At 41.4% G+C, this 14,724-nt stretch overlaps 1 protein-coding gene across 1 annotated transcript; it reads right to left on the bottom strand.

The window, feature by feature from the left end:
• Positions 1-574: 574 nt before the first annotated feature.
• Positions 575-3,814, bottom strand: PERCC1 (proline and glutamate rich with coiled coil 1). Its single transcript, XM_073634877.1, has 2 exons — positions 3,748-3,814; positions 575-1,712 (listed from the first exon to the last, which is right to left on the bottom strand). Exon 2 carries the CDS (start codon positions 1,693-1,695, stop codon positions 886-888), a length of 810 nt encoding a protein of 269 aa, XP_073490978.1. The 5' UTR covers positions 1,696-1,712; positions 3,748-3,814; the 3' UTR covers positions 575-885.
• Positions 3,815-14,724: the final 10,910 nt, after the last annotated feature.

Genomic DNA, 14,724 nt, shown 5'->3' with positions numbered 1-14,724 from the left:
ATGTCACATGAGCGGGTGAGATTCTGTATCATTCCAGCTCAGCGGATAAGTGACTCTCGTGTTGCATCATCATAGTTGGGGGTCTCTGTTGATGGGCTTTCCTATCTCATACTTGTCTATGAGGAACCAAAACCTGCTTGAAGCAGTTTAGATACACCTGTCAATGAATTCTGAATGACTTTAGAAGCATCTCAATCTGAAGTCAAAATGACGTCATCAACACGAGAGCAAAGCCTGTTGAAACAGGTCCTAACTCTGCCCCTCTTGATGTGACACCACCTTGACCATGGCAAAACCCAATAACTCAGATGGTCATAAGACCAGCAATCTGTTTGAAAAAAGGCTTTGCGTGTATCACAAGAAAAGAAAGATGCAAAGAACTGCAGTAAAGTATGACACTAGCAAAGGTGGTACACAAAAGCTGAGCATTACAATGGTATTTCTTTTAAATGAAAATCACCAACAGCATACAGTTCAACACTGAAGACTACTTTATCAACAAAGTTGAAACATGGCAATTTAAAAAAAATATGTCTTAATGAGCAAACTTAAAATGAATACCATATCAGCCCAAAACAATATCTGTAACAACACCAAATACCTTTTTGAAAATGTAAAAAAAAATAAACATTTATTAATTGTTAAAATGCAATTTATGGTGGCTCTCCGTGGGTTTCACTTGCTGTAGTATGGTTGTAGTGTTCATCTGGAGTCATCTGGTTCTAATTTCTTTTTAATCAAACTATTTTTGCATATTTTACCACACCATGCTGTGTCAAAAAAAACAGTTGTTTTTAACTATTATACTTGTAGCTATTGGTTGTTAATGCTTTTTTAGGACTACTTTATGTCTTTGTTTTACTGCAATAAAAGCCATGCATTGACCTATCTACTGAATTCACCTAAAAGGTCCCTAGAAGCGCCATGTAGTTCATTATGAGCATCGGATGTCCAGTTTTCCAGGAGGTCACTGAAATCTGGTGTATTAGTGTTTAAAATGCATGATGGATCTGGAGATGGTTCTTTCCAAAATGAAAGTGGCAAGAGTCTTCTATGCATGGGAACAATATGTGCATACTTCTTATCTAGTCTTTGTTGCCTTCCATCCTTGGCTAGGATTGACTTTTGTTTTAGGTACTTACGAAGGCCAAAGTCAAACAGCTCACACAGGGGTCCAAGTTTCTTTGGGTCTTCTTTTGCACATATGTTTTTTAATATCTTTTCATCAAATTCGACTGGAGGTGTAAGTGGGTTAAATAAGTCCTCCTTCTCATGGTTTTTGTTTTGAGCTATCCTTACCAGATCATGGTAATACATCTCCTGTCCTCCTGACAGTCGGGGAGTAAAGTAGTCTTCATAGATATTGCAAGAGTCTGGGTCTTCATCCTTGGTTTTCTGCCCAAAATATCTCTGAATGTCAGAGCTTATAAGTTCAGAAAACTTCAAAAGCTGCTTGGTCATTTCTGTGCTGTCTTCAGGAGTTGGGACCTGGTCAAAAGAAACAAGGGTTGACCTGAAGGTTGTTGGTTCTCCATCTGACAAGTCATCCATCTCCTCTTCCTCCAGAATTTCTTCTTCCTCTTCAGAAGAATCTTGGAAGTCCACATCCTGAATCAGATCCGGGAGTAAGTATTGATTCTGAAAGGACGAGGGGAATTTAAGCTCTGAGAGGTTGCGTATCACGCCGGTTGCCATTGCCTTCAAGAAATAATCTAAAAAAGACAAAAAGAAAGAAAAAATTCAAATGTCTTTTAAAAACAATACAATATTGACTATATGATAAATAATGACTTATGCCCCGTACACACGGTCGGACATTGATCGGACATTCCGACAACAAAATCCTAGGATTTTTTCCGACAAATGTTGGCTCAAACTTGTCTTGCATACACACGGTCACACAAAGTTGTCGGAAAATCCAATAGCCAATAGCTTTCATCTCTTTATTTATTCTGAGCATGCGTGGCACTTTGTGCGTCGGATTTGTGTACACACGATCGGAAATTCCGACAACGGATTTTGTGGTTGGAAAATTTTATAGCCTGCTCTCAAACTTTGTGTGTCGGAAAATCCGATGGAAAATGTGTGATGGAGCCTACACACGGTCGGAATTTCCGACAACAAGGTCCTATCACACATTTTCCGTCGGAAAATCCGACCGTGTGTACGGGGCATAAGAGTTATGTATAAAAATTTGCCTCAATAATCAAAAAGCAAAACATCTCCAGAATCAAAAAAGTACAATTATTAAATTGTCTTGCATATGTAAAATTAATTATTACAGAAGAGAGATGCATATTTAAACTATTGATAAAGCTACTTTCCCATTCAAATTATAATGCAAAGTAGAAATGTACTGTATGTTTGGTAAATACCATCATTGATGAAGATTTTATAATTTATTAAAACAACTATACTAATAAATTGCTGATAATTCTAATTTAAAACAAATTTAAAGGGTATAACTTATGTTTTGTTCAACATGAAATTTGGCAAAACCACCAAGAATGCTGTAAATAATTTTAAGCAATGATAATTACATAAATATATGCCTGATAAAATTTAACTTAACCCTTTAAACCCAATTGTGTATACCACATAAGCACTCAAATTGTGTGCACATTATAGAGAGACAACACAATAACCTTCCTCTAAAGGTATAAGACATAAAAGGTGAAATATCAAGCTAGAAAAATAGAAAAAAATAGAGTTGCTAGCTGTGTTCTAGAGTAAGGGAAATGTTAATTGATAAAAACAAGACATTTTAAATATTTTTAAAACAGATTAATTAAAAATAAATACCTAAATATTGTTTATTGTATGGCATTACCCCACATCATTTACCACTGTGCAGCATTTAGGATTTAATTGTTTACATTTTGATCATAATTAGAATGATAATCATGCAGGCAAAAAGCATTTTAACAATCAAAAATGCTTTTTATTTTTTAAGTCAAAAAGGTAAACTTTCCTTTACCATCATCCACTGTCAAAATAGCAATTATGCACAGATTTAATAATGTGCCATTGCTGAATGTATTTTTTTTCAGGACAACTGTTTCTCTTGTTTTCATTTAACAAGTATAGAGAATTGCTGAATTTGAGCAAACTGATATTTTTGTTTTAGTAAATCTGAAGACACATTTAAAAAAAAAAATAAGCTGAGCTTTTTTAAATCCCATGTCAAAATACAGTATTATTATGAATGTTGTTCCAAGGGTTTATCCGATTAATATTTGGAATCAGAAAATATTTTTTTCCTGGTTACACAACTTTGATTTTTTTTTTAACCTTGTCTGGATTAATGTAAGTTTCAAAAAGATGCAGTTTATAAGGTTAATTGTGATGTATATGCCTTTTGTAAACCAAATGATGTAACTAGGCAAGTCATACATAAAAGTAAATAAAAAATGTAATGGACAATTATTATATCTTACAAGCTAGTTAAGAAAACGTAACAAATCTAGTGATAAACAAATTAAAATATCATGATTGTAAATAAATGTTCCGATATAAATCTAAAAATGTACCCATAAAATTCTAAATAGTGAAGGAACATTTTCAGAGATAAAAGCAATACAATGATTTATTGCCTTGTATTTAATTCCACAGTTATCAACGTATCATCTATCGTTCCTATCTGCTTTTTATTTATTTACCTTTCTGTCTGTCTGTCTTTCACTTTAGAATTAAAAAAAGGTTAAAAAAAATAAAAAAAGATGTAGGAGAGAAATATTTGGAGCTCACCTTGATGGTAAGCTTGGCTCAGGTCCCCAGCTTTTGCTCCAGCTAAGCCTTTAGATAAAGTATTTATAGGGAGAGCTGAGGCTGACAGGTTGACAAATATTTGATAGGAGTATTGTAACATTATACTGGGCAAACACAGCAGGGATTTGCTTTAGCACCCAGCAACCAGCTAGGGAGAGGAAGAGAACAAATTAGAGGCGGATGGCGAGTTTTAACTTAATGGTCAATTTGCCAGGGGATTCTCGAGTGCTGTTCCTGTGGGTTCTGCTATTAAGCCTTTCTCCACAGCTGCCTGGCTGTCCCCGACACTTGTACCTGTGGCCCTTATCGCCAGGAGCCATCTAAGTCCCTGGTCTCCTCTGACAGATAAGCTGGAAAATTACATTTCATGCTATTTTGACTTCTGGAGTAGAGATCTTTTAAAGGACACGATGCCTGACAAACAGTCAATATTGACTCAGACACTTTGCTAGTCAGGTGGAAAAAAAAGAAGAATTGACTGGCCAGCAAACAGGCCTGTGATTGACTGTAAGGCACAGCAAAAAAATAAAATAAAAAAAATAATTATATATATATAAACAGTGCCCTGAAAAAGTATTCATACCCCTTGAAACTTTCTACCTTTTGTCATGTTACAACCAGAAGTGTAAATGTATTTTGTTGGGATTTTATGTGATGGACCAGCGCAAAGTAGCACATAATTGTGAATTGAAAGGAAAATGATAAATGGTTTTCAATTTTTTTTTTACAAATAAATATCTAAAAAGTGTGGCGTGCATTTGTATTCAGCCCCCCAATAGAACCACCTTTCACCGCAATTACAGCTGCAAGTCTTTTTGGGGATATCTCTACCAGCTTTGCCCATCTAGAGAGTGACATGTTTGCCCATTCTTGTTTAAAAAATAACTCAAGCTCTGTCAGATTGGATGGAAAACGTCTGTGAACAGCAATTTTCAAGTTTTGCCACAGAGTCTCAATTGGATTTAGGTCTGGACTTTGACTGGGCCATTCTAACACATAAATATGCTTTGATCTAAACCATGGGTGCTCAACTTGTGGCCCTCCAGCCGTTGCTGAACTACAAGTCCCATGAGACATTGCATGGCTGTCAGTTACAAGCATGACTCCCAAAGGCAGAGAAATTATGGGACTTGTAGTTCCACAATAGCTGGAGGGCCACAGGCTGAGCACCCATGATCTAAACCATTCCATTGTAGCTCTGGCTGTATGTTTAGGGTCGTTTTCTTTCTGGAAGGTGAACCTCTGCCCTAGTCTCAAGTCTTTTGCAGACTCTAACAGGTTTTCTTCTAAGATTGCCCTGAATTTGGCTCCATCCATCTTCCCATCAACTCTGATCAGCTTCCCTGTCCTTGCTGAAGAAAAGCATCTCCACAACATGATGCTGCCACCATTATGTTTCACGGTGGGGATGGTGTGTTCAGGGTGATGTGCAGTGTTAGTTTTCCTCCACACATAGTATTTTGCTTTTAGGCCAAACAGTTCCATTTTGATCTCATCTGACCAGAGCACCTTCTTCCATATATTTGCTGTGTCCCCCACATGGCTTCTCACAAACTGCAAAAGGAACTTCTTATGGCTTTCTTTCAACAATGACTTTCTTCTTGCCACTCTTCCATAAAGGCCAGATTTGTGGAGTGCACGACTAATAGTTGTCCTGTGGACAGATTCTCCCACCTGAGCTGTGGATCTCTGCAGCTCCTCCAGAGTTACCATGGACCTCTTGGCTGCTTCTTTGATGAATGCTCTCCTTGCCCAGCCTGTCAGTTTAGGTGGACGGCCATGTCTTGGTAGGTTTGTAGTTCTGCCATACTCTTTTTTTTTTTTTTTTTTCAGATGATGGATTGAACAGTCCTCCGTGAGATGTTCAAAGCTTGGGATATTTTTTTGTAATCTAACCCTGCTTTAAACTTCTCCACAACTTTATCCCTGACCTGTCTGGTGTGTTCCTTGGCCTTCATGATGCTGTTTGTTCACTAAGGTTCTCTAACACAGTGGTCATCAACTCCTGTCCTTAAGGCCCACCAACAGGCAAGATTTGCAAGATAACTTAAATACATCACAGGTGATATAATTTGCTGCTCAGTGATTGCAGTATTCTAGTCTGCATCTCCCTAAGGTAATACATAAAACATGGCCTGTTAGTGGGCCCTGAGGACGGGAGTTGATGACCACTGCTCTAACAAACCTCTGAGGGCTTCACAGAACAGCTGTATTTATACTGAGATTAAATTACACACAGGTGGACTCCATTTACTAATTAGGTGACTTCTGAAGGCGATTTGTTCCACTAGATTTTAGTTAGGGATATCAGAGTAAAGGGGGCCGAATACAAATGCACGTCACACTTTTCAAATATTTATTTGTAAAAAATTTTGAAAACCATTTATTATTTTCCTTCCACTTCACAATTATGTGTCACTTTGTGTTGGTCTATCACATAAAATCCCAATAAAATACATTTACGTTTTTGGTTGTAACATGACAAAATGTGGAACATTTCAAGGGGTGTGAATACTTTTTCCAGGCACTGTATATATCTATATATTGCTCAGCATAAATGAGTACACCCCTTTTGAAAAGTAAGATTTTAATGAATATCCCAATTAACCCTTTGCAAAATTTTGACAAAACGGAGTTCTATATAACATTTGTTTAGCTCATTACATAAGAGTAAGGTTAATAATAAAACTTTGACTACTAAGTCTTCAGTTTTACTCAAATTAGTTGATGCAAAAATGAATACACCCCACAAATAAAACTACTACATCTAGTATTTTGTATGACCTCCATGATTTGTACGGAGAGCACCAAGTCTTCTAGGCATGGAATGAACAAGTTGATGACATATTGCAACATCGATCTTTTTTCTATTCTTTAAGAACGATCTCTACTGTGTATATATTTATGTATATATTTAATATTATATATAGTTACATATATATAGTTATATTATTATGTTATATATAAGACATTGGCACAGTTTCTTGTATCCATCAGTGTCTCTGTTACATGAAGTTGTGGAAAAATAATGTTATGTTTATGGCTAATAATGCTTTTAGCTGAGGATTCCAGGAACTGATAAGGTGCCTTAAAACGTAACAGTGTAGACTTCATCTGTGTTAGAATGAAATTTAAATATTGACAATCACGACACGTGGCTTTGTTCACAACCACAGAACGACTAGAAATCTGAGATTGTAAGTATTATTCTCTCTGGAATTAACTGACATATTCTGCTGACTTTAACATAGACCCATGTACATCTATCTTGAGAAAAATGATAAAGTAAAAATGTACAAGTCAGCCTAGGTTCACATTGGAGTGATTTGGCATGCATGCCAAATCGGCGGCAATTGCTGGCCATAGCACCGTCTGATTCCCACTACTTTTGGCGTTTTCGGGGTGCAATTTCCATCGACATCTGTGCAGCAACCTGCACAGATGTCACTAAAATCGCACCCGAAGTCGGGACTGACTGAACTCGCACAATTTCATTCCCGCTGTCAGTGTCAACCAGGGCTTAAAGTGTATTCTGGGCAAAATATCAAAATCTTGAAAATAATTTGCAGTACATCTCTGCATTGCATGCACATTCCCCAATGAGCTCCTAACATCTTCTGAGATGATAACACTACCTATGCTGCACTGAAATCCCAAGCAGTGTTGTCAGTTGGAGTCAATCCTCTTCTGAATTTAAGAACTCCCCTTTTCCTTATAGCTGTAGTCTAGCCGGGGAGAAATGGGAGGGATTTAAGTGCAGCAAAGGTACTGTGGTGTAATTTAAAAGAGGAAATTAGTAGCGCTCTGCATTTCTTTCATATTAACAGCTACAATATTTTTCTGTACATGCATTCTAAAAAAGACAAAACAGGGTGAATGTGCATATGTTAGAGATGTCCTATATTTTTTCTCCTGTATTTTCTTTATCACCTCTCTGACTTCACTCACTTTGTCTTCTCTTCCTCCCCTTTTCTTTTTTTGGCTCCTCTCCCTCTCTCTGTCTCCATTCCCTCTTTCGGTCTCCTTTCCCCTTTTTTCTGTCTCCTCTCCCCTTCCTTCCTCTCTCTTTCTTCTCTGTCCTCTCTCGGTTTCCTCTCCTTTTCTCCTCTCCCCTCTCTCTGTCTCCTCTCCTCTTTCTCTTCTCCCTTCTCTCTATCTCTTCTCCTTTCTGTCTGTCTCCTCTCCCTCTCTCTCTCTTTCTCCTCTCCCTCTGTCTCCTCACCCTCTCTGCCTCAACTCCCTTTCTCTGTTTCCTCTCCCCTTTCTCTGTCTTCTCATCCTCTCTCTGTCTTATCTCCCCTCCCTCTGTCTCCTCACCCTTTCTGTTTCCGCTCCCTCTCTCATCTCCCTGTCTCTTCTCTCCCTTCTCTGTTCTCATCTTTCTGTCTCCTCTTCCTCTCTCTTTCTCTTCTCTCTCTTTCTCTTCTCTCTGTCTCCTCTTCCTCTCTCTTTCTCTTCTCTCTCTTTCTCTTCTCTCTGTCTCCTCTCCCCTCCCTCTCTCTGTCTCCTCTTCCTCTCTGTCTCCTCTTCCCTGTCTCTGTCTCCTCATCCTCTCTCTTTCTCCTCTTTCTGTCTCCTCTCCCCTCCCTCTCTCTGTCTTGTCTACCATCTCTCTCTGTCTCCTCTTCCCTGTCCTTGTCTCCTCTTCCTCCAGGGGCATTGCTTGGTGGCAAAAAGACCAGGGGCTTCAGCCCGAAGTCCAAGCCCGGCACGGGGGGGGGGGGGGGGGGGGGTGATTTGTAGTGGCGCTGGGTTTTTGGACTGGGCGATGGGGTTGTGCGGCGGGGGATAAGCTCACTTGCTGGTTACTGCCTGGCTTACCAGTGCCCATCAATGCTGACCACTAAACTCACCTACCTAACATACATACACTGATCTACCTGACATGCATACACTGACATACACTGACCTACCTGACATACATACACTGACATACACTGACCTACCTGACATACACTGATCTACCTGACATACATACACTAAGCCATCTGACACATACACTGACCCAGTGTTTCTCAACTCCAGTCCTCAAGGCGCCCCAACAGGTCATGTTTTCAGGATCTCCATTATTTTGCACTGGTGATTTGATCAGTTTCACTGCCTTAGTAATTACCACAGCTGTTTCATCTGAGGGAAATCCTGAAAACATGACCTGTGGGGGCGCCTTGAGGACTGGAGTTGAGAAACACTGCACTGACCTATCTGACACATGCACTGACCTATCTGACACATGCATACCTGACATACATGACTGACCTGACTACTGACATAACTGACTGACCTACCTGACATACTTGACTGACATAGCTGACATACACAGATTGTTGACGAGTGTGACGTCCGTCATAGGAGCCGGGTCCCGAAGGCGGGACTTTGTGTACATCACTCGGCCGTGCTGGCGGGAGATTGTTCCCCAATACTGCGGCTCGGGGCTAATAATTCATTTAGTGATTTTAATACCCGGGGCTTTTTGGGGGCACACTCGGGGCTCCAGCCCCCGTCAGCCCCCCTCCCGACGCCGCTGTCTTCCTCTCTCTCTTTCTCCTCTTTCTGTCTCCTCTCCCCTCCCTCTCTCTGTCTTGTCTCCCCCTCTCTGTCTTGTCTCCCCCTCTCTCTGTCTCCTCTACCCTCCCTCTCTTTGTCTTGTCTCCCCTCTCTCTCTGTCTCCTCTCCTTCTCTCTCTCTGTATCCTCTCCTTCTCTCTCTCTCTCTCCTCTCTGTCATCTCTGTCTGCCTGCTCTCCCCTTCCTCTCTCTGCCTTCGCTCTGTCTCCTCTCCCTCTTTCCTCTCCTCTCACTCTTTATTTCCTTCTCCTGTCAGTCACCCTTCCCCTCTCTCTGTCAAGTGTTTGACAATTCCTTTATTAAAAAAAAAATAAAAAGCCCCAAAAAGTCCCCAATGGACTGGTGCATTCACTGCTAATCCTTGCTCAATGACAGATCCCCAAGGAGTCATCAGCTATATAAGGGCAGGGGCAGGAATAGTGGTGATCTCATGGACCAAATAGGGCCAATGTCATTGCAGTGATTTCACCGCTATCCCTGTCCCTTTGCTTACAGAGTTGGGAACTCTCAGCCATGTTAGTCTATGATGATGGGGACCTCATAGGTATGTGGCAGTTGCCAGCACCCACCCCTTCCTTAGCAACCATTGACAGCAGGAAGCTGTCATATATAGAAGCAGTGGAAATACCACTTCTATATACGATTGGCTCCGCCAAACAGGGGGCTAGATGTGCAAATGTTTGTTTCTGAACACTCAGACAGCCAAAGTTTGATCTGATTTCTGGTTCTGAACAAACCGTTGACTCATTCTTAGTGAGCCAATTTTCCTACTTTTGGCATTGGTACCTGTGCCCTATGTTCCCTATGGCAGCGCTTGGCTTCCCATGCCCTTCATTTGACAACTGCTTGTTTATTAGCCCTACAAATGGACAGAATAGACTAACAAGGTTAGCCCCCCCAAGTGGTTTGCAAACTTCTAGTAAGATTTACAAAACTGTTTGTGAACCAAACTCAAGCAGATTCGCTCATCCTTAATTATGGAAGGGACCATCAAGTTCCCACCCTTAATGGTCCCTTCCATGGGTTCCTTTACATTGGTTTTTAGGGATACTGTATTGTAAGCTTCTTGAAGGAGTTTTATTGCTTTTTGTAAAGCACTAAGGCAAAAGTTATGGGGATACATGCAGTAGACAAGACCAATAAATAAATCTGAAGTTTGGGTTTGGTGGCTTATTATTATTATGTTTTCCTGTGCGGTCTCTTCTCTCCGAGCTGCAGACACAGACAGCAAAGGAAAGCCTAGCATATGTTGTAGCATCTGGCACATACATAACACTATGTTCATCTCTTATCAAACCATCCCCCTGGAGGTCATCAGGGAACCTGGTTATATTCTGCTGGTTGCCCAGAGATTTTCAACATGAGATCCTACAGCCGCGTTATTAATACACAGCCCCCCCCCCCAACTCCTGGTCACCCGAGCATTGATCGCACCGGGCAAAAATCAATAGCTACAATATGTTTGCACTTAGTAGAGCGACAATGAATTACACAAGCCATTAGGCACACAAGGGCTGCTGTTTAGCCTCAGCCATTAGATAGACATTAACAAAACTTTCATACAGTTTGCCTTGTGATAACAGATAAACTATCACCTATGTTTTATTCTGCAGAGGGACCAGATTCACAGCATCTTCCAGGATTGCCAACACGTTACAAGGAAACGGCTGCATGTTTTAGTTTAAGTCAATCGTCATGCTGTATTTTATCAGAATGCAGATTGTTTGGTGAGCCATCTAGTGGCTCTAAGTATGCAAGGCAGTGCAACAAGCATCCGTGGTGATCAGCTGCTGCAAGAAAATTAACAGTAAGGTAAGCCATCTCAAGAGACTGTTTTGTAATCAGGATAAACCTTTACTTTTGTAAAGTAGCATCATGAATAGAAAACAGGCCCTGGCGGATGTTTGCACATGTAATCTATTAAGTCGGTATGCTCAATGTTTTGAGAACCAAAAGAAGGCTTGGTTTCAGCTTGGAAGCAAGGTTTGGGTCCACAACAAAAGCGAGGCATGGTTCTATTAGTGTATTTAATGCGGAGATACAGTATGGCACCCGGTGCCCAGGAAGACGTCTTTTGATGACTAAATGCGTTGGGCGGAGCCTCCTTCTGACATCATCTCATTCCAGCAAGTGGACTTTCTGAGTCGGCTGGGTGAGCTTTTTTACATGCACAGTGTTTTTTAACCATGTGAGTGTATTTCTTTGTTCAATAAAAGTTTTAAGAGATTTTTTTACACTATGGAGAGGCCTTAGTTTGCTTGACATGAATATTATGGTTGAAAATTCTGATACAATTGTTTGATCGGTGGTGTTCCTGGTGGATATAGGCGTGGTCCAGGAGGAGACCTTGGGGGTCCATGGAAACTGCTTAAGTGCTTTATGACCCCCCTTGAGAAGGGGTTCATGGGGAGTTGGTAAGTGAGCATTCCTAGTTTCACTCTGGGTGAAGGTGCTTGTGGCTGGTATCACAAATCTAAAAGGTCTTTGAAGAACCTTTTTTCACCTGCTTCACACTTGTGGATGGGACTATTTGTGAACACTTTTCTTTATTTTGTTCAAGTTCATCATTTACAATTTATGCCTATTCTTTATATCCAAATCTATGTTTGAGATTTAAGGTCTATGTACACTTACTATACACTCATCGGCCACTTTATTAGGTACACCTTGCTAGGTTGAGACCCCCTTTTGTCTTCAGAACTGCCTAAATTCTTTGTGGTATAGATTCAACAAGTTGCTGGAAACATTCCTCTGAGAATTTGGTCCATATGGACATGATAGCAACCCAGATTTGTCAGCTGCACATCCATGATGCGAATCTCCTGTTCCACCACAGCCCAAAGGTGCTCTATTGGATTGAGATCTGGTCACTGTGGAGGCCATTGGAGTACAGTGACCTCATTGTTATGCTGAAGAAACCAGTGGTGATCACCACTTGGATTTTTATTTTTTGCACTATAAATGAAAAAAGACCGAAACATTTGTAAAAAAAAAAAAGCATTTTTCTTTGTTTCGGTTATAAAATTGAGCAAATTAGTCATTTTTCTTCATAAATTTTGGCCAAAATGTATACTGCCACATATGTGAAAGTTATAGAGTCTACAAGCTATGGTGCAAATCACTGAAAATTGACCTCACCTGATCACACCTGATATTCTGACGGATCTCATTTCTTGAGACACTAACAAGCCAGGAAAGTACAAATACCCCAAAATGACCCCTTTTTGTAAAGTAGACATTCCAAGGTATTTAGTAAGAAGCATTGTGAATTTTTTGAAGTTGTAATTTTTTCCCACAATTCTTTGCAACATGAAGATTTATTTTCTTTTTTTTTCCACAGAATTGTCTTATTAACTGGTTATTTCTCTCACACAGCATATGCATAGCAAAAATGACACCCCAAAATATATTCTGCTACTCCTTCTGAGTATGGCAATACCACATGTGTGAGACTTTTACGCAGCCTGGCCACATACAGAGGCCCAACATTGAAGTAGCACATTCAGGCATTCTAGGAGCACAAATTACACATCTAATCTCTCAACCACCTATTACACTTTTGAAGGCCCTGGAGCACCAGGACAATGGAAACGCCCACAAAGTGACCCCACTTTGGAAAGTAAACACCCCAACCTATATTCTAGAAGGCATAATGAGTCTTTTGAACATTTCAGTTTTTTCCACAAGTTTTTGGAAAATGTGGAAAGAAAAATGAAAACGCACTTTCTTTTACAGAAAGTTGTCCATTTATAAGATATTTCTAACACATCGCATGTACATAGCAAAAATGACACCCCAAAATATATTCTGCTACTCCTCCTGAGTATAGTGATACCACATGTGGGAGACTTTTCCACAGCCTGGCCACATACCGAGGCCCAACATGCAGGGAGCACCACCAGGGACATACATTTCAAATCTAATTTGACTACCTATTACACTTTTGTGAGACACTAATTGGCACTGTTGTGGCAAGGATGCAGCATGGATGAGAACTGATGTGGCATGGCTGTGGCATGGATGAGTATGGATGAGCCAGGGATAGATGGAGCATGCATGAGCACGGATTAAGCATGGATGAGCCAGGAATGGATGGAGCATGGATGGAGCACTGATGAGCCGGGGGGGGATGGAGCATGGATGAGCACGGATGGAGCACAGATGAGCCAGGGATGGATGGAGCACAGATGAGCCAGGGATGGATGGAGCACAGATGAGCCGGGGATTGAACATGGATGAGCACAGATGGAGCACAGATGAGCCAGGGATGGATTGAGCACAGATGAGCCAGGGATGGATTGAGCACAGATGAGCCAGGGATGAATGGAGCATGGATGAGCCAGGGATTGAGCCAGAGATGGATGGAGCAGGGATGAGCCAGGACTTGAGCAATGTATGAGCACGGATGAGCCAGGGATGGATAGAGAAAGGATGAGCATGGATGGATGAAGCACGAATGAGCCAGGGATGGATGGAGCATGGATGAGCCAGGGATGGATGGAGCATGGATGAGCCAGGGATGGATGGAGCACGAATGAGCCAGGGATGGATGGAGCATGGATGAGCCAGGGATGGATGGAGCATGGATGGGCACAGGTGGAGTGTGGATGGCCACATATGAAGCAAGGATGGGAACAGGTCAGCACTGTGGGCACTCCAGAGACAGCCCACAGCGCTGCTGCACCCGGCTCCCTCCTCTGCTCGCAGACTGTACTGATCGGTGCGAGGAGAGGGGAGGAGCTGCACCGGACAAGCTCCGGTTTGTTGACAAGTGATCGCTCCGTCATTGGACGGAGCGATCACATGGTAAAGGGCCGCTGTCATTGGCCCTTTACCCCCTTCCGTGATGTGCTGGGTTCCGGAGAACCCGACAGTGGCGGATAGTCTCGAGTGCACCCGATTCTGTGAGGACGTCCATGGACGCCCTCCCAGAATAAGCCAACCTCACTGTAGCCGTATTTTGGCAATGGCCCGGTCGGCATGTGGTTAAATGATTCTCAATTGAGCCTGTTTGCGAATTGTAGCCTCAGTTTCCTGCTCTTCAATGACAGGAGTAACACCCAGTGTGGTCTTCTGCTGCTGTAGCCCATCTGTTGCAAGGTTGGATGTGTTGTGCATTCAGAGATGGTATTCTGCATACCTTGGTTGTAACGAGTGGTTATTTAAGTTACTGTCGCCTTTCTATCATCTCGAACCAGTCTGCCCATTCTGCTCTGACCTCTGACATCAACAAGTCATTTTCCTCCACACAACTGCCACTCACTGGATATTTTCTCTTTTTCTGACCATTCTCTGTAAACCCTAGAGATGGTTGTGTGTGAAAATCCCAGTAGATCAGCAGTTTTCTGAAATACTCAGACCAGCCCGTCTGGCACCAACAACCGTGCCACGT

Source organism: Aquarana catesbeiana, linkage group LG06 (genome assembly GCF_042186555.1).
Source record: "Aquarana catesbeiana isolate 2022-GZ linkage group LG06, ASM4218655v1, whole genome shotgun sequence".
Classification (NCBI taxonomy): domain Eukaryota; kingdom Metazoa; phylum Chordata; class Amphibia; order Anura; family Ranidae; genus Aquarana; species Aquarana catesbeiana.
The sequence above is the reverse complement of the archived record's forward strand: the minus strand, read 5'-3'. Positions and strand labels throughout refer to the sequence as shown.